Source organism: Mya arenaria, chromosome 9 (genome assembly GCF_026914265.1).
Source record: "Mya arenaria isolate MELC-2E11 chromosome 9, ASM2691426v1".
Taxonomy (NCBI): domain Eukaryota; kingdom Metazoa; phylum Mollusca; class Bivalvia; order Myida; family Myidae; genus Mya; species Mya arenaria.
In genome coordinates, this window is record NC_069130.1 from 452,306 (window position 1) to 472,636 (window position 20,331).

The window sequence follows — 20,331 nt, forward strand, 5'->3', positions numbered from 1 at the left end:
AAAAATAAATGAGTTATGAGTGGATTTCACGTCTCAAAAAGTGGATTTCACTTGTCAAAATGTGGATTTCACTTCGATTTCCGAAAAATTGCCCCAACTTCTTCATTTCTTGATATATTTCAATACAATTTGAAATATAAACCCTTTATGAGGCACTTTCTAAAATGTATACAAAAAATAAAAATTACTAATTGATATAACTGAGTTATTATGAGTGGATTTCACTTCTCGAAAACTGGATTTCAACTCGATTTCCGATCTATTTTCGAAAAATTGCTTTTACTTCTTCATTTTTTTACCAATTTCAATACAATTTGAAATATAAACCCTTTATGAGGCACTGTCCAATATGTATACAAAAAAGAAAACTATTGATTAAAATAAATGAGTTATGAGTGGAGTTCACTTCTCGAAATCTGGATTTCACCTCGATTTCCGATCTATTTTCGAAAAAAAATCGAAAATTGCTCTAGCTTCTTCATTTTTTGACCAATTTCAATAAAATTTGAAATATAACCCTTTATGAGGCACTTTCCAATATGTATACAATAAAAAATAATTATTAATTGAAATAAATGAGTTCTGAGTGGATTTCACGTTTGAGTGGATTTCACGTGAAATCCACTGGATTCCTGTATCACCCCGCACCGCAATTTTTGCTTTTGCACGGAAACGAGTAAACATCAACATTGGTGTTTTTTTTAATTCTATGTTTTTATTTGTATTAACGCGAGTAGACGGATTTTGGAATACGATTTTTTGAGGTTGTTTTGTCGTTTTTATGAAGCCAATTATACACTGCATTAATCTGCAAATGATGCCATGTCATTGAATTGTAAACAAAGTATTTCTGTTACTTGTTTAAAATTCGGACAACAGGTATTTCGGACATTTATTCTGATAAATCAATACTTTGTTTTGGTTGGAAATAGTATATTATCATGTCCAATATATAGCCTTTATAATTAGAATCAGGTTTTTAAATAATCTTTGCCTTTGTCCATTATTTATTGGATATTCACGATGGCCGTCAACGAGTCTTTTGACGTTTTTTTTACCAACGTAGACTCGAGACAGGGATTCACAAGAAATGTCAAAATAATAAAAAAGTATCCCTGATCGCTCATTATTGTAGATAGCCTCTTAACATATACTCTACATTGTTATGCAGGTTTAAGTGCTGGAAAGGGGTTCGTGATGGGAGATGACATGTACAACTCAATTTTACACGGCAGTCTTAACAACCTCCCAACCCTAAATTCACGTCTTGTTCGCATCTTCGTGAGCTCAACATTCACAGGTATGTCATGTTATTTTATTTGTTGACTTCTGTATGGCTCAACTAACCAAAGTCTTTATTATATTCCGCTGAACTTCCCCGAATTCAAGTCGCTTGACTAAGTGTCTTATACTGGTTGACGGTACATTTCCGAACAGGGCACAAATTCCGAACACCAGCTTAAACACGTGTTTGTTTACCGTGATCGATTATTCGATGATCTAGATCAATACAGAGGCTTGCCTTGGTCACACTTTCGAAGTTTCATTTTGTTTTGTTAAGTATTTGTCTAAAAAATGCCATTCAATGTTTATACGCTTAAAGATCAAAATGTAGCACATGGGGGAATGACGTCAGAGGGCGCACGCGCATCTTTAGGTTTTGCAGTTATGTTGACCTATATTCAAGATATTTATAAATAGAAATCACGGTTTACATTTGAAGCGAATGTTTTGAAAAAACTTCAGAAACAATAAATCACTTTGCTAAGTGTTTATTTAATATAACATACTTTTTAATTATAATTGTATGACCATGTATTTTCGCTTTTCAAGTGTTCGGTATTTGTGCCCTCCATAGCATAATTTTAAGGGTGATTTACTGTCCATAAAATGAACGATTTTTGACATGAAATTGATGAGATCGTGAATCTGTACTTTAACAGCTGTTTTCACATGAACCAAAGATGTTTCATACGAAATTTTAACTTACTACAACAAAAACTCTCCAAGATAATTGTAAAAAACCTCAAAAAGTGTTTGGATTTGTGACCTTAGCCAGTAATGGGAAAATCAGCCTTCACAAAATGTTATGTGTATCTCATGATTCAGTGGGTATCAAATGCCTGACATTGTCACTGTTAAAGCTTTTTATTTTTATTTGTTTTAGCATATGCATTAGCATTACTCAATTCTAGTCATATAATTGTAAGTGGACAGATTATTTTATGATTTTTTTATACGCCAAAGGTCGTATTATGTTATGGCCTCCATCGTCTGTCCGTCTGTCTGTCCGTCTGTCCGTCCGTTAGCAATTCCGTGTCCGGGCCATAACTTGGTAACTAATAAAGCGATTTTCAAATAACTTTATACAAATCATCACTACATTAAAAGGATGTGTCGCGCGCAATTTCCAGGTCCATACCTCAAAGACTAGAATCACCATGGGGGTGCGTTAGCAATTCCGTGTCCGGGCCACAACTTTGTCACTAATAAAGTCATTTTCAAATAACTTTATACAAAGCATCATTACATTAAAAGGATGTGTCGCGCGCAATTTCCAGGTCCATACCTCAAACACTAGAATCACCATGGGGGGGGCGTTAGCAATTCTGTGTCTGGGCCACATCTTTGTTACTAATAAAGTGATTTTTAAATAACTTTATACAAATCATCACTACATTAAAAGGATGTGTCACATGCAATTTCCAGGTCCATATCTCAAAGTCTAGAATCACTATGGGGGGGGGGCGTAAGCAATTCCATGTCCAGGCCATAACTCAAACACTAGAATCACCATGGGGGGGCGTAAGCAATTCTGTATCCGGGCCACATCTTTGTTACTAATAAAGTGATTTTCAAATAACTTTATACAAATCATCACTACATTAAAAGGATGTGTCACATGCAATTTCCAGGTCCATACCTCAAAGTCTAGAATCACTATGGGGGGGGACGTAAGCAATTCCATGTCCAGGCCATAACTCAAAGACTAGAATCACCAATGGGGGGCGTTAGCAATTCTGTATCCGGGCCACATCTTTGTTACTCGTCCGTTAGCAATTCCGTGTCCGGGCCATAACTTGGTAACTAATAAAGCGATTTTCAAATAACTTTATACAAATCATCACTACATTAAAAGGATGTGTCACGCGCAATTTCCAGGTCCATACCTCAAAGACTAGAATCACCATGGGGGGGCGTTAGCAATTCTGTGTCCGGGCCACATCTTTGTTACTCGTCCGTTAGCAATTCCGTGTCCGGGCCACATCTTTGTTACTCGTCCGTTAGCAATTCCGTGTCCGGGCCATAACTTGGTAACTAATAAAGCGATTTTCAAATAACTTTATACAAATCATCACTACATTAAAAGGATGTGTCACGCGCAATTTCCAGGTCCATACCTCAAAGACTAGAATCACCATGGGGGGGCGTTAGCAATTCTGTGTCCGGGCCACATCTTTGTTACTCGTCCGTTAGCAATTCCGTGTTCGGGCCATAACTTGGTAACTAATAAAGCGATTTTCAAATAACTTTATACAAATCATCACTACATTAAAAGGATGTGTCGCGTGCAATTTCCAGGTCCATACCTCAAAGACTAGAATCACCATGGGGGTGCGTTAGCAAATCCGTGTCCGGGCCACAACTTGGTCACTAATAAAGTCATTTTCAAATAACTTTATACAAAGCATCATTACATTAAAAGGATGCGTTGCGCACAATTTCCAGGTCCATACCTCAAAGACTAGAATCACCATGGGGGGGCGTTAGCAATTCTGTGTCTGGGCCACATCTTTGTTACTAATAAAGTGATTTTCAAATAACTTTATACAAATCATCACTACATTAAAAGGATGTGTCACATGCAATTTCCAGGTCCATACCTCAAAGTCTAGAATCACCATTGGGGGGGGGGACGTTAGCAATTCCATGTCCAGGCCATAACTCAAAGACTAGAATCACCATGGGGGGCGTTAGCAATTCTGTAACTCGTCTGTTAGCAATTCCGTGTCTGGGCCATAACTTGGTAACTAATAAAGCGATTTTCAAATAACTTTATACAAATCATCACTACATTAAAAGGATGTGTCGCACGCAATTTCCAGGTCCATACCTCAAAGACTAGAATCACCATGGGGGGGCGTTAGCAATTCTGTGTCCGGGCCACATCTTTGTTACTCGTCCATTAGCAATTCCATGTCCGGGCCATAACTTGGTAACTAATAAAGCGATTTTCAAATAACTTTATACAAATCATCACTACATTAAAAGGACCTCAAGCCGAATCTTCTTCGGGCGTATAATGCTCCGTTTCGCGGTGCTCTTGTTTATATGGCAAATCCTTCATGACATTTAGGTCTATTTTTTTAGACTAAACTCAATTCATGTTATTGATAAAACAAATCACCTAAAATCTTTGATCTTGAACTTGCAGATACAAGAGAGGAGCGCAATGTTTTACTGGAGGAAGTTTACCCAAATCTTAAGTCCATCTGTAAGGAGAAATATGGAATGGACTTCCAGGTATGAATGCACATCATTTTAAACTTATCTAATGATATGTAAGAGTTTGATCAGATATTATTTTCATATATGTTATGGTCACTAAGCCCTCTCTTCATTATAAATAATTAAGATCACTTTAATCAGCATATTCCAAATTGCAATCCAAATACAAATTAGAAGAAATATTTTCTAATATATGTAAATAAACATAATTACATTACGAATATTTAATGCAGCGGCATTCAAGAAATTTGATAACTAACATATAAACGGTGATAAGAAGAAAGCATGTTGTAGTATGGTTTTGAGTTATCAGGTTTTTTGGCATCATATCCATTATGTTTTACTCACAAAAGAAAAATAAATTACCTGAATAGAACCATGAATTTAAAACCACATAAATTTAAAACCACATATGGTAAATATATCAATTACACCATAGGTGCTGACGCTCTTTTTTCAGTTACAAAAAAAAATGAGATGATTGTATTAAAATGGAAACAAGGTATAGCATATGATACAATAGATATAGACATCCTTAATTGAACTTTGTATCAACCATTGGTCAACAGTGTTCCCATGAGTCACAAGAAATATGATATCATATTTTTAGCTCACCAGAGCACGAAGTGCTCAAGGTGAGCTATCGTGATCGGTCTTTGTCCGGCATCTGTCCGTCAGTCAGTCCGTTTGTCAATAATTGCTTAAAAAACATCTCCTCTGAAACTACTTGGCCAAACTCACTACCGTACCACTCCAATTTCAATGAAACTTTACAGGAAGCTTCCTTGGGTGACCCTCTTCAAAAATACAACCAGGGGTCATGATTGATCAACAACAACAACAATAACAAAATGGCTGACATCCTGTTTTGCTTTAAAAAATTATCTCCGAAACTACCACTCCAAATTCAATGAAACTTTACAGGAAGCTTCTTTAGGTAACCTTCTACAAAAATACAACAAAGGGTCACGATTGATCAACAACAACAACAATCTTGCCAACTTCCTTTTTCCTTTAAACACATCTCCTCTGAAACTACTAGGCCCAATTCACTGAAACTTTACAGGAAGCTTCATTGCATGACCCTTGCATAAAAATACAACAAGGCATTGAGATTGATCAACAACAACAACAACAACAACAACAACAAAATGGCCGACTTACTGTTTTGCTTAAAAAAAAATCTCTGAAACTACCAGGCCCTAATTTAATGAAACTTTACAGGTAGCTTCATTACATGACCCTTTACAAATATAAAACAAGGCATCGTCATCCATAAAGATATGTTTAAATTGCAACATTTTTTTTATGCTTTATCACAGAGTTGTGGCCCTTTCCTTAGGTGAGCGTTTTAGGGCCATCATGGCCCTCTTGTTTTGAATAAGTCATATTTGCAATAAAACCTATTTCTGCTTGTTATGTTTTATATTAGGGATGAACAGAAACAGCATGTGAATAATTAAGAAATATTACACACCATGAGGGTCATATAAAGACTGGCCAGTCACCCAAGAAGGTGGCAATACATTTCAACATGTTTTTGCCATTGTGAAAATTTCAAAGCCGCACTCAACAGTTTTATGATGTCAGTGGTCCATAAAATATTTTTGGACAGGTGATGTATGGACCAGCCAAATGTGTTTAAAGAACTATTGACATCCTAAAACTGGATTTTTATTAAAATACAGTAATATACTGATCGATTGACATTATATACAAGGAGGGACATATTTATGTGAGGTATAATATTAAAAAAATTCCTTTCATTGCTTGTACAGCTTGTGGATATGCGGTGGGGTGTGCCTATCGAGGCTTCCGATGACCACCTGGCTACTGACCTGTGTCTTGACGAGATACGAAACTGTCAGAAACTCTCCACTGGACCAAACTTTGTGGTAGGATTGAATGTTGTTGCATGTATTTAAGCTTATACAAGTTTACTCTCTTAAAGCTGCACTCACTGCACTCACAGATTGGCCATTTTAACAACTTTTTTATTTTTTGTCTTGGAAAGAGCAAAATTTTGCATAAATATCTGCAAACCAATGATATAAGATTGCTGACAAAAGATCAAATCGTAGATTTTCATATTTCTGTTCGAAAATTAATGTTTTATGGTTTAAATGGTTTAAGAAACATGCATAAAACATCAATTTTTGAACTTAAATATAAAAATCTGCGATCTGATTTTTTGTCAGCAGTCTTATATAACTGGATTCCATGGATTTTCGCAAAAATTGGCTCGTTCCAGGACAAAAAATAAAAAAGTTGTCAAAACGTTCAATCTGTGAGAGTGCAGCTTTAAGAATGATATACAGAAAGATGTGAAATGGCCAAATATTTTCCACCGGACTAAACTTTTTTGTATAATTGTGCACGTTTAAGCTTACTCCTCTGGCTTGTACAAGTTAATTCTTCTTAGTTTCAATGATATTTCAACCTGTTAAGTTTACTTGAATATTAAGTATAAGTTCTAATATAAAGTGTCTCTCAGTCTGTCTACATGGTTCCCTTAATAGAAATCTAGAATAAAGTGTGCCATGAATAACAAGTCTCATAACTCTTGCATCAGTAACATTGGAATTATGTTCCAAGTTTTACTGAAAAAGTAACAGATGAGCATTGTGGTTGCTCCATGAGGTTCTTGGTCTAATGATTTGAAGGCTTCATTTCAAATATTTAACCCAAAAGTTTTTTTTTATACATTCAACTTTTCAAAATCACATTTCCTATTGTTGCAGACATTTCTGAACCAGAAGCACGGTTTTCGACCCCTGCAAGCTTCCATCGTGGCCACCGAGTTTCAAATGCTGTGTGATGCACTCAAGGTAGGATTCAATAATTCTAAAAATGAAAAATAATACAATGATAATAGTGTACCGTAGTAATAAACAGCTAAATTTTATTTGGGCTTTGCAAAGTGAGGTGCAAGTCAGCACACTGAACTCCTACACTCAACAGTAATACATGTAACAAGTATACATTGTTTGTCATTAGAGATAGAAGGAATCCAATCTAAGGAATATTTCCCATACAAGCTTCTAATTTTTCTTGGAAAGCATTGTATAAAAAGTTTGATTATTTATTTATTTCAATAAGGCCTAAAAAAAAATACATTTGGTTCGGGTTACCCGACCCTACCTATGGAATAGGCGCCGACCCTACCGTTTTAATAATCAGTTTGAAAAAAAATAATTGAAAAACTAATAGTTTTTTTGTTTTTTTTTTATTGCTTTTCAATATGTAGTTTAAAACCTTGAATGCTTTATACAGAAGATTACTTTATCACCATTCTCAAATGATGAAAATAACATTCTTATATAGAGCCCCCCAAGAAATAAAAAAAATGAAATAAAAAGCCTACCTACCCTACCTATTTTTGAAAAAGATGTAACGAAACCATTTTTTTTAAGGCCTAATTAAAAATCAGCCACATATTTTGGTTGAAAAACACCCATATGTGTTCATATAGCAACTGATATAATTCTGTTTACAGGAACTCGGAAAAGACACATCCCAGCTCAAACAATGGTATAAGAAAGACGAGAACCAAGTTCCCCCTGTCTACATCCTCCAGCCAATCAGCACCTACATTCCTGGTTACAGAGACAAGGTAGGCACCCTTTACCTTCCATCTTATATTCATATGTATACCACCTTAATAACCCTTTCTTGAACACATCCTTTACTCTACTTAAATAACTTAACAATAATTTCAGAGTAACCAGTCTTGAACTCTCCTTTACTCTACTTAATGATCATTTTAGAGTAACCAGTCTGCGAGAGAGGAGTGGGACACAGTCTTCAACCATCTAAGGGAGAATTTGCGGACGGCCAGTCGAACCTCCCACCAGCAAGGCAAACTTAGCAAGGAGGACATGCACAAATACTATATGTCAGGTTGGCCAGAAATGTATTTAAAAAGTCTGGAATGGTATAAAATATTTTTCAAGCATGCTCAAAATAATACCTTCTGAGCTTGTCTGGGGTTTTTTGAAGAAAAAAGTTTGGGTATTGTGATAGGCGTGGTGTTTTTGCTTCACCTTGTCCAGATGCCACTTTTTCAAATTAAATGAAACTCAAACTTTTGAGTTAGCTCTGAAGCTCGTCTTGTATATGGTAGTTTGAATGACAATGGTTTTTTATTTTGATACAAAATGATGAAAATGTAACCATGTGGCAACTGTTCCAATTTGCATTAGGAGCAATGACTTAAAATAAAAAAACATCAAATCAAGCTTAAATAATTCAACTTGATAAAAAAATATGTTCAAGTACCCAATGTATATATGGCTTTGTCAAAGAGATTAAACTGTGCAACAAACACCTATTGTTGTCATTAATGTGATTGGTTTAATTTTCTATTCCAGTGACAGAGGCTGAGATTGCTAGTGGAATCCTCAGGCTCCCGGACAGTGCGGCAGATCACTGCCTGTGCTTTGTACGCATTATCGAAGACATCACAAACCATCTGGATCACAGCAAGGCTTGGAGATTTATCGATGTGCTCACCGAAAATCAGCGCGCCCTGGATAATGAGGCTCAGACAATCCTCGGGGAACTAAGAGATGATAAGATAGTGAAAAAACTCAACAACTTCAATATTTCCAGGTAATGAAGTTTTTATGATTGGTTTTCAATTAAGGCCACACTAAATTTATATTTCTTTTGTCTGATTCACCACACATATGTTTAAAAAAATCTATGTTTTTTTGGATTCCTATTTTGTTCACTTTAATAAGAAATTACAGATAGTCTGAGTATTTTAGGTACTTAAATGCCCAAAATGCTCTCTTGTAAAACCATGTTGTGTCAAATTAAGCTGAAATTGTTATTTTATTGTTCTGATGATTTCAGGAAGACTTAAACAGTTATCAGTAAAGTCGAACCCCATTGGCTCGAACTCCTAGGGACTGGCAAAATAAGCTCGAGGGTTGGGGACTTCTAGCTAGGCGGGAATGCTAACTTTCAGTATAAAGAAATCGGTCCTTCACATCCATTTTGAGCAAACAAGGAAATCGAGCCAAGCCAGTTCGAGCCAAAGGGGTTCGACTGTATATAAAATGGGTACTTTGTGGGGAATCTTCATAACATAACACTAAGATGGGACAGTTATAATGGCTCTGGATTTATATTTTAAATATTGATTTATAATATCTGTCATGTGTTCCCGTTTCGGATAGAAAAATCCGACCCGAGGGCACCTGCGTTGCCAGGTAACGAGGCTTGCCGAGTTACCGGCTACGCAGCGTGCCCGAGGGGTCGGATTTTTCTATCTGGAGCGGACACACATGATAGATATTTTTTCTAGCATACATTAAATTACATTTTTTGGTGAAGAAAATACGTAAAAAGCGCATTTTTGTACATATCACCAAAAAGCGTGTGCGATGATGTTTACTGACGTCATGATGCGCAGTAATTTGTATTCACATATGTCAATAAGTTCCTTCGACATCACGTCTTTAAAGGGCTATTTTGTTTTGTTTTTTTACAATTTATTTTTTGTAAAGTTAATGTTAATGGAACTCATCTTTTTAAATCTCATAATTATGATTACGTAAGGTGTATTATAAAAGAAATTGAAATTATTACGTCACAGCGCGTGACTCATCTGGCATGGGGGTATGCCAGATGGAGTTTTCCAGCACGGCTGATTTCACCGGAAATGCCTATCCGGTGTGCTAGAAATAATTATATAGGTAAAAAAGTAGTTTTGGTTTCAGCCACGACTTTTTTTCAACTAATTGTTTAAGCATAAGTTAATATATCTTTCTTCACAGTCCATGTAAAAAATATGATGTTTGAAATGAAATTGAAAACTGCTTTTCGCAGGCATGTTGTGAAATGGAGTGAAAAAGATGGAATAAATCGTCTCGATCATGAAGAGTATCTGAATGCCTTCAAGCAATCGTTCTTCGACAGTATGGTGGCTAAAATCGACGCTGCTGTCAATCGAGAGAAATCTTTGAATACTGATGAGATTTACATCGAGGTAGTTACCTTAAGTTTCAGATCAAAATTCCAATTAATATCAATTGAGGATTTTTTCTGACTTTGGGGAAGAGACAATAGATCTCTATTTAGGAACTTAAGCACTAATAACATCCGGTTAGGGGAATACTCTTTTTAAAACAATGTTAGGCTACACTTTTTACTAAGATGTAAGTCAAGTGTGGATATGTTAAAGCTACACTCTCACAGATTAACTGTTTTGACAACTTATTTATTTATTTCTTGTCTTCGACTGAGCCAAGTTTTGCGTAAATATCTAACAATGATATAAGACTGCTGACAAAAGATAAGATCTAAGATTTTCATATATCTTGTTAGAAAATTAATGTTTTATGTCTAAAAGATTAGGTACTAACGTTTTAGGAAAAAGGAGTAAAACATCAATTTTTTATCATAAATATGAAAACCTACAATCTGATTTTCATAAGCAGTCTTATATCACTGGTTTCTATACATTTTTGACAAAATTGGCTCTCTCCAAGACAAAAAAATAAAAAAGTTGAGAAAACGTCCAATCTGTGAGAGTTCAGCTTTAAAACAATATAAGATTGTAGAATCATGAATTATGCAATGTAAACCTGATTAAATTTCATAAAAGACAGTAATTCAACTTTCCACCAATTCCAGGTACTACAACACTTAAGTATGGCACGAGAGCGATGTGAAATGTTCCATGGTCGAGAGGAGATATTGGAGATGATCTCCGAATATCTCCATGGCAATGAGCAGCAGATTCTCGTACTTTACGGACAATCAGGCTGCGGAAAAACCTCCATAATGGCTCAAACCATCAAACTGGTGGGTATATAGATTAAACAGGAGCCGATTTTTTTAAATATAATTTGCGTCACAAAAAATTAAAAAAATTGAAAATGACCTTGACCTAGTTTTCCTTTGTACAATTCATGCTAAAACACAGAGTGGGTAGACTATTGTCTTGCTGCCCACTCACAGAGATTGAAGTTGAACCGAGATCATTTGAATGTTGACAATATATATATATATATATAGAACTGCACAGTTAATCAACTGTATATCATACCCTTGATTCCAGATAAATTGTTAGAGGGAAAGTTTCAGTTGGTAGTGATGGGTGTAAGTTCCCAGGGATCATTTCCACACAGTTTTCCCCGGCATCCTTGTATGTACATTCCATATATAAACTAATATACATGTATATAAGCATCGATCATTATATCCCCAATTCCAGGTGGCGGGCATGTTCAAGTCGGTGGCTGTGGTCGTACGTTTCCTGGGAACATCTCCACACAGCAGTAATCTATGGCGACTGTTACGAAGTCTTTGTGAGCAGATCACAGCCTGTTACGGCAAGGATAAATCAGAGGTTTGTTTACTGATATACATTTTCATTATGCATGTATAAAAAGTGATGCTTTATTTTTGACATTGTCACAATGTGTTTTGATACTACTATTTTGATATTGATCTCCACTATTATTATTTAATGAAAAATTGAAATATTTTCTGGTTTGTGTACCCTTTGGTCTCTCAGGAGCTGTTTCATGAAAAAAAAATAGGAGTAATATTGTTCCTAGCAGAAATCTTCAATAGTAGTAGAAAGCGAACATGGGATCAGGGTTGGGGGTTATTCCCATCTGGTCAGTCAGGCTCATCCTCATGAGGTATTGGTCATCCCTATTATGGTGAGGGTTGGGGTCATCCCCATGGGTGCACGGTCATCCCCATGTGGTCAGTCTGGGTCATCCCCATGAGGTCAGGGTTGGGGTCATCCCCATGTGGTCAGGATCGTGGTCATCCCCATGTGGTCAGAGTCATCCCCATGTGGTCAGGGTTTGGGTCATCATGGGGTCGGGGTCATCCCCATATGATCATCCCCATGTGGTCAGGGTCATCCCCATGTGTTCAGGAGCAGGGTCATCCCTTTGTGGTCAGGGTCTGGGTCATCCCCATCGGGGCAGGGTTATCCTGATGTGGTTGGGGTCATCCCCATATGGTCAAGGTCGGGGTCATCCCCATAATGGCAGGGTCATCTCCAGGGGGGCATCCCGATGTGGGCGGGGTCATGCCCATGGGGTCAGGGTTGGGGTCATCCCCATGGAGGCAGGTTCATCCCCATTGGGGCAAGGTCATCCCCATGGGAGAGGGGGTCATCCCAATGTTGTCAGGGTCATCCCCATGTGGTCATCCCTATGGGGGAGGGGTCACCCCAATGGGGTCAGGGTTATCCCCATGGGGTTGAGGCCATCTCCATGTGCCAATACACTGTCTTGAATGGTTATGTTTTATTTGTTTATAATATGTATAGGAATCAGTGACCAAATTCTTTAACACGCATATAATAAATGAGAAATATAACTCACAAAAATTATTTCATTTTTTTTTATTCTTCGGAAGCAAACTCCATGTTTCAATGTCTGTTTTTTTTTAACATAAGTCTAAAATATTTTAATTACATGAATTCATAAAAGAGATAGGTACTACAATTTTCCAAGAAATCTGCAAACTATTATGAGTACAATGAATTGTTAAAAGAAATGCTATGTGGTTACTGGTACATGTTTTGCAGATCCCAGAGGATTTTGATGACCTCAAAGACTACTTCCTGAAGTCTCTCAAGTTTGCGACTCCCACAAAGCCACTGGTGCTCATACTCGACTCCCTCGACCAGCTGACGAGTGAACACAACTCCTACAAGCTCCATTGGCTCCCTCGTAAACTTCCTGCAAACGTTCGCTTCCTCGTGTCCACGTACACTGAAGCCTCAAACTTGTTAGACACACTACGTCTGGTCTTCAGTGGACATGTTTTTGTCCAAGTGCCGGTTTTCTCCCAAGTGTTGAGCACCGAGGTTTTGACGGCCTGGCTGAAGAATAAGAAGCGAACTTTAACGAAGGAACAGTTTGGTTTTGTGGAAGAGGTATTCAAGAAATGCTCATTGCCGCTGTTTGTGAAGTTGACTTACGACCAGGTGCTGCTGTGGAAGTCGTACACTCCATCAAATCTCTGCCAGCTCAGTTTCACAGTTCAACAGAGCATCCAGACTCTCTTCTCACAGTTGGAGAAAAAGCATGGTGTTACCATGGTTACCAGATCTCTGTCATATGTGACAGCATCAGCGTCAGGAATTAGCGAGACAGAGCTGGAAGATTTGCTCTCTCTGGACGATACAGTTCTCACCGATGTGTTTCAAATCCATATCCCTCCTCTCAGACGAATCCCCCCACTGCTTTGGGTCAGAATTCGGCACGATATTTCACAATATCTTGTTGACAAGGAAGTAGATGAGGTTCGATCGTTCTTCTGGTACCATAGACAGTTCTTTGAAACTGCAAAAAAACGCTATTTGTCAGACAAGGTATACAAACAGGAAATACATTCACTGATGGCAGATTACTATCTTGGTAAATGGTACGGAATAAAAAAGCCATTTCGGTACACACCAGAACAGATGAAGAAAATTGGAATTACCTCCCCTGATGATGAAGCGGATAGAAAGATATCTGCGCAACCATTGATCTACAGCAAGGAGGGAAAGATTGTTCGGTACAACAAAAGGAAATTAAACAAGCTGCCGTACCACCTGTACAAAGCAAACAGAGCGGGTGAGGTTCGATCAGTCTGCTTGTTTAACTACAACTGGCTGCTGAACAAGATCAAAGCAGTTTCGTTGCAGGATGTTTTACTTGACTACACCCACTTCGGGGAGAACAATGGAATCATACACAAAGCACTGAAAGCTGGGAAGTCAACTCTGAAGCTGTTCCCAGAAACTATCGCCATTGAGCTGTGCGGTCGTCTGCTTGCTCTACTTCAGACAAAGACAGAAAAACATGAAACAAAGCTTCTAGAAGACTCTATGCAAGCATCTGCTAAACAGTGCAGACTGGTACCATATGTCTCCTGTTACACCATACCCAGTCAGTCTGAGCTGTATTCTATTGAAAATTCACAGGTACCAGTCAATGCATATATTTCAGATATTTCCAGCGAGTCTTCACATTTTGCGACTCTAGCTGAACAAAACACTGTAATGATCTGGGATTCAGAAGTGGGTGAGTTAGAAACTACAGTGACTCTGATCAGCACTGATGAGGCAAACCTAAACGTTATGAAGAAACCTTCCGGAAAAGATGTTGTCATAGTTGGTACCACTCATCAGGAAAAATTGAACCCGGTGTTTGTGGTCAATATTAATAATGGCGAGGTCGAACACCGTCTGATGCTGGATAAACTTTACAAAAAGATTGTTTTCAATGACCAACTGCATTTTAGCGTAACTGACAAGCTTCTATTGGTGCATGTGAACAACCAAGCTGCTGATGTATTTGATCTGAAATCGAGCAAACTTCTCCATGAATTTGATGGTGAGCCTGATCAAGCCATTTTTGTTGCCATGGATACCATGTTGGTGTTACATCCAACGAAAACAAACTTCTACAAAATTTACAGATCAGACACATTTGAGCTGGTTCACCAAGTGAACTGCAAAGGAACTCCGAAATCACTGTTTATCAATGACAAAACAACACTGGGGTGCGTTGTGATGGAAAATTTGCCAGATATGTTGATACTGAATCTGGAAGAAGGCAGCCAATTGGGCAACCAGAAGGGTCACGTCAATGTGGCTAGCATGTCGAAAACAAAAAACCAGCGGGTGACAATGGAAGCGGGAGTTGGCCTTGTCACTTCTTTGGAGGGCTTTTTGGTGTTTGATGTAAAAAGCTTGAAGAAATTGAGGGAAATTAAAGTACCAGATCAGTTCAAACCTAGGTACAGAGTTCTGGACTTTGATGCTGTTTTAACCCCAGATCAGGCTTACATTATTGCAGGTTACGATCGGCATTTAATTGTCTGGGAAACAAAGACAGGAAAACTCGTTGATTCCATTGAGGCAACTCGGAGTCGTATATCCCATCTGAAAATTTCACCGGACGGCAAATATGTGATACAGACGAATGGCAGAAATAACCAAATTACTGCCTGGAGTGTGGAAGCATTGAAGAAAAACATACACAGTTACAAACCCTTGTCCTTATCCAACAGTGCTCGCTACATGTGTGTTAACCGAGAAGGGACAGTTGCAGTGACACGGAGCATCAATTCCACAGATTTCTCCGTGATTGATGTCATACAGGGTACGAAGCGCTGTGATATCTCGCACGATTTTGAAGGCATGTGTCCATTTGTTACTGAAGATGGGATATATGCCGTCATCAGGGAATATAATTCAGAAAACTGTCTGAAAGTCTGGGATACTGTCAGTGGGGAAATGGTCAGCCAAGTCGCAGTTTCCAGTCTGTATTTGAAAGCTTACATCCTTGGCACAAAGCCTGAAAACATGGTTGTCATGGTAGAAAACGATGCCACACAGCAAAACATACTGACATTCTACAATTTACCATCAGCAACCGAAACGGGGATCAGTGTCACTCTAGGAAAATACAACATGTTGCAGATATTTTTTGCCGATCATGACAAATATCTGTTTGTTGGGATTGAGGAGCACACTGACTCTGGAGTTAAGATTTACACGAAGGGGTATTCAGTTTCTACAGGAAAGGAAATCATGGTTTACCCCAAGATGCACCCAAAGAAGGTTCAAATGATCACACCCGATAGTGACTGTATAATGGGGCAAAGAATTCATGTGGATAAAAATGGCAAAGAATCATGGGAACTCGCTGTGCTAAAAATAGAAACTGGGGACGCCATTGCTACATGCAGGGATTGCCCAGAAAGTGTGCTGTACATAGGGAACAAGGGGCAATATGGGATAGATAGGAAGCGATTTGTGTATGACATTAAGAAAGGGAAGAGGTTATTCCAGTTTGACCCAGAATGCGAAGAATCAAAAAGCACTCCAAAACCGAAACTTACGAAAGATGAGAAGCTGGCTCTATGGATTGACATGAAATCTGGATTGGTAAAACTTGGAAATGTTGAAACACAAGAGTTGATTGGAATGGCGCCAACACACAGCTTAGTGTTGAATCTAGAAGTCACTCCCAAAGGAATCATTCTGGTAGGGTGTGAGGACGGAAGGATTATGCTGCTACAGATCGTTGATGGTGGGAAAAACAAGGATGCGTTATTCCATGGGGTGTTCACCCGATCTATGAAACGTGGGCTTCAAATGCGGGACAGTCTTCTACAATCACTGAAACCAGGGAAAAAAATTGAAAGGGCTCCTGAGACATCTCAGCAGAGGGACGGGGCAAAGACCAGTAAAACTTGCTCACTACTGTAGCATAGCATGACGGGGATGTTGTTGTGGAAATAAGCTGTTATATTTCTGCTCAATGTAGAATCTCTGTATTGTTTTCCAGTGTTATTGAACTCGTGACAAAAGGTTATATGCCACATTTAATTTAGTTTATAGTTTATGCTAATTTGTTTTAGCTCCATTGTGAAGATTTGAATCAATCTCTCCTCTGTTTCCTAGGAAGAAAGCAGTACTGGGATCCTTTTTGAGAGGGGATGAGAACTTCTTGCATACCGGATGTGTGTTTCCGGTCATGTGACCAGTGCTGGAATAACCCATCTTACACCCCAAATGTAAGATGAGTCACACGCAACAAGCGCCACTACTTATTTCTTTTAGTGTAAAGTTTGTGATCGGCAAACCTCGTTACCAGCTTACGTGCGAGCTCTCTGGTCGGATTTTTCTATCCGTATTTGAAACACATGATAGATACTTATATTATGCCTGGTGGGGATCAAACCACAAACTCTTGGGTGAACCAGTCACCTATACAACTAGACCACTCTGTAGCATAGAATAATGGCCATGTTGTCCTAGTGGGATAGGTGTCCATGCCCCTCAAGAGGTCAAAGTCTCAAGACCTGGGGAGAGCACTTACTCATGATGAACATCAGTTCTGATTTATACTGAGGAAACGTGCTCAAACACGCTGACTTTGTTGTTAACTTTTAAATTTGAAATATTTTATCCTGATCTTGTATATATGCATCAAACACATACCTTGTTAGTTAGAGTTATACATGTGCAAGTCTGATTTAGAAATAACAGATATTCCATTTAGACAAGAACATTCCAATTCCATTTTGTAGACATACACAAATAGCTAACTGCAGTACAGCAATGTCTATTAGTTTACATAGTTTGTTGGGTCAAGCTCATTTTAACATTTTCCACCATTTTCATTCTGTAAAGGCATTAAAATTTGACTGCAGATCACAAGTGTATCCATTAAACTTCCAGGGTAGTAACAATTTTAAGGTTAACAATGAAGATGTTAACAATGTTGTTAACTTTTACAAAGTTCTGAACTATCAGCCCCATGAGTGTTTTCAATCATGTATTGTATTTGCAACAAACTGAAAATGTACGAGAAAGTGTATAAATACATGCTTTACAAGGGTTTTTCTGGAAGTTTACAAGTTTCTCCTTGGTTTAACAGGATTTAAAACTTATAACTTCAGAATATGTAGTCATACAGATTTTTTCCTCAGACTTCTTTAAAAGGCGTCTATAATAGTGGCTTTACCCTGCATTAGGCTTCAATCCCTCATACTCAAACAGACGCCCGCTTTTTTCAGGTTATGTTGCTATCATGCCATATAAAATATACCCTATTTTGCATATGTTTTGACCTAGTCATGATCAAACAGGTTTAATTAATTCAGATGTTTAATAAAATAAAAAAAGTCTACCATTAACGTAGTTTGCATTGAAGTTTGTTTACTTTACGAACATGATGTTAAAATTCTTCGAATTCCAGAACAACCCTTGAAAAGAATTGTGTTTTGCACCCATAACTACCTCTTTGTGTTTAGAGCAGAACTATTTTAATGTGAACCAAATAAACCACTACATGTATGTGGAAAGTCATTACAACCAAGAGCTTAATTTATTTTGAGGTTATTCCTCAACCTTCTTAGGGAAAATGAATTTGTGATAGTTATTTTTATTGAATCTCAATATTTACAAAGTTTGATATATTATTTCTGTAATGGAATGCAGATCTTTTTCTGTTTATATAACATGCACAATTTTAAGATTGATTATATACACAATCAAAATTCATTAAAGGAGCTAGACACCAGATGGTCCTAAAATTGGCAAATACATTATTTCCATAAGACAAGCCTGTAATTGTCAGTACGAGCTAGTATGAGCCCGATAATACATCATTTGACATGATTTAAAGAGTATTTTGTCGCTGTCTCTAACCCGTTTAAAATACCGGTTAGCGCATTATGGGTTTCCCAGTTTATAGTGTGTATATTTAGCATGCAAAAGTCACATTATAAGGACAAATACATATGCCGATACTATTTTTAAATTAACTGGGATTTATGTGGTAGACAACCCCAGTAAATTTTGATTCGGAAAAATACGCAAAAACTGTGAAAGACGCATGTGTCATAAACAATGTATGGATCAGTAAGTAAGATTCAATGCGTTGCATATAATGATGTCAAGTTTTTGACAAATTTCATTTTTTCTTGCAATTGTATCATCTGGTGTCTAGTCCCTTTAAGCAATACATATCACAAACTATGTTCGACTGTGGTTGATGTAGTGCAGTACAGCCATATTCCACTTTGCTGGCGTCACATCATATCAGATGTCAGAGAAAAAAATTGTGCATCATTAAAATGAAATTTATTATGATATTAACGGGCTTCTTATATTTGATTGCAAAATGTAATGTATATGATAATAGGTTTATTACGGGTAGTGCTGCATTTGATTTGAACGGTCATATTCAGCTTTCATGGAATTTTACTTAGCAAGTGCGTCATGAAATATGAATCCGCAAAAAATCGAGTGGAATGTAACCTCCCGGAACAAAATGCAGTGCTTATAACCCTATTGTATGTATACTGGAAATATTTTACATGATATTAATACTTTATAGCTTCAACTTTACATAGAAGTCATCATAAAGTCTTCGTTTTGAGGGTTAGTTTTTCCCTTTTTTTCGCCATAGTCTACGTCTTTTATTCAGTACAGGATATGTTTAGAGTATGCTTTTAACTTCCTGTTTTGGGAAATTTGTTTTATTGTTTATGAAAGAGGATTCAGTTTATTGTTACTATTTTTCAGTAAAAAAAAAGTGCATTATAACAATTTTTGGTTTGTTTTATTTTTGTTAAAGTTATTATAGCTGCTAGTGTATTTAATTTACGGTATTTTATTTTTTTTATATTTATAACACTTTTTTCTTAGATTTTTTGCATTAAGTTATTATAAATGTTAGTGTATTTAATTGCTGTATTCAGTTACATTAGAATAAGCTGTTGTGTTTCTACTGAATAAAGTTTCTTTGTATTTGTTTTGCTGTTTTTATTGAGCAAAAAAGGTTACAGTCAACACATTCCAACAGTCTACAAAACTATAAGGCATCCATTGGACTGCTTATATTGCCTTCATTAAGTTTAATATAGGTACTTATTTATGTTTGCCTTATTTTGAAGACAGCTGAAAGCTGCTATGAACAGTCTCAAGGCCAGTTCTAGGGTAGAAACCAGTACAATGGTGTCCTTTTTTAGAGGCCATGAGAAATTACCCTTATGGGGGTTGAACCCACAACTTCTAAGATGAAAGGCAGACTCCAATACTACTAGACCATGATAAATTACCCTTGTGGGGGTTGGACCCACAACTTCTAAGATGAAATGCAGACACCAATACCACTAGACCACTGTCACCTCTTGCTTTTATTTAAGTCCTGTTTTCTCTCTGTGTTGGTCTAAGAGTAACCTTAACCTTCAAGCTAAGGAGAACGATTGCATTAGCTTTTGACTTTTAAAGCAACCATGGGTCTTGCATGCAAGAAATGTACTGCAACAAGCAGA

At 37.3% G+C, this 20,331-nt stretch overlaps 1 protein-coding gene across 2 annotated transcripts; it reads left to right on the forward strand.

The window, feature by feature from the left end:
- Positions 1 to 676: 676 nt before the first annotated feature.
- On the forward strand, positions 677 to 19,796 carry LOC128203638 (NACHT and WD repeat domain-containing protein 2-like). Of its 2 annotated transcripts, none has more exons than XM_052905143.1 (12): positions 677 to 764; positions 1,172 to 1,300; positions 4,436 to 4,524; positions 6,288 to 6,404; positions 7,251 to 7,337; positions 8,006 to 8,122; positions 8,277 to 8,409; positions 8,880 to 9,120; positions 10,345 to 10,504; positions 11,152 to 11,322; positions 11,735 to 11,869; positions 13,073 to 19,796. In XM_052905143.1, exons 2-12 carry the CDS (start codon positions 1,198 to 1,200, stop codon positions 16,751 to 16,753), a joined length of 5,034 nt encoding a protein of 1,677 aa, XP_052761103.1. In that variant the 5' UTR covers positions 677 to 764; positions 1,172 to 1,197; the 3' UTR covers positions 16,754 to 19,796. The 2 variants fall into 2 exon arrangements, with proteins under 2 accessions (XP_052761103.1, XP_052761102.1); XM_052905142.1 differs by lacking the exon at positions 677 to 764 and adding an exon at positions 789 to 879.
- Positions 19,797 to 20,331: the final 535 nt, after the last annotated feature.

What these genes read in the sequence shown, in the direction of transcription:
- LOC128203638 (XM_052905143.1), top strand. Translation starts at nt 1,198, where the DNA reads ATGGGAGATGACATGTACAACTCAATTTTACACGGCAGTCTTAACAAC. An exon ending in TGCTGTGTGATGCACTCAAG is followed by an intron (nt 7,338 to 8,005) that starts GTAGGATTCAAT and finishes TTCTGTTTACAG; the next exon opens with GAACTCGGAAAAGACACATC. An exon ending in CTGATGAGATTTACATCGAG is followed by an intron (nt 10,505 to 11,151) that starts GTAGTTACCTTA and finishes CACCAATTCCAG; the next exon opens with GTACTACAACACTTAAGTAT.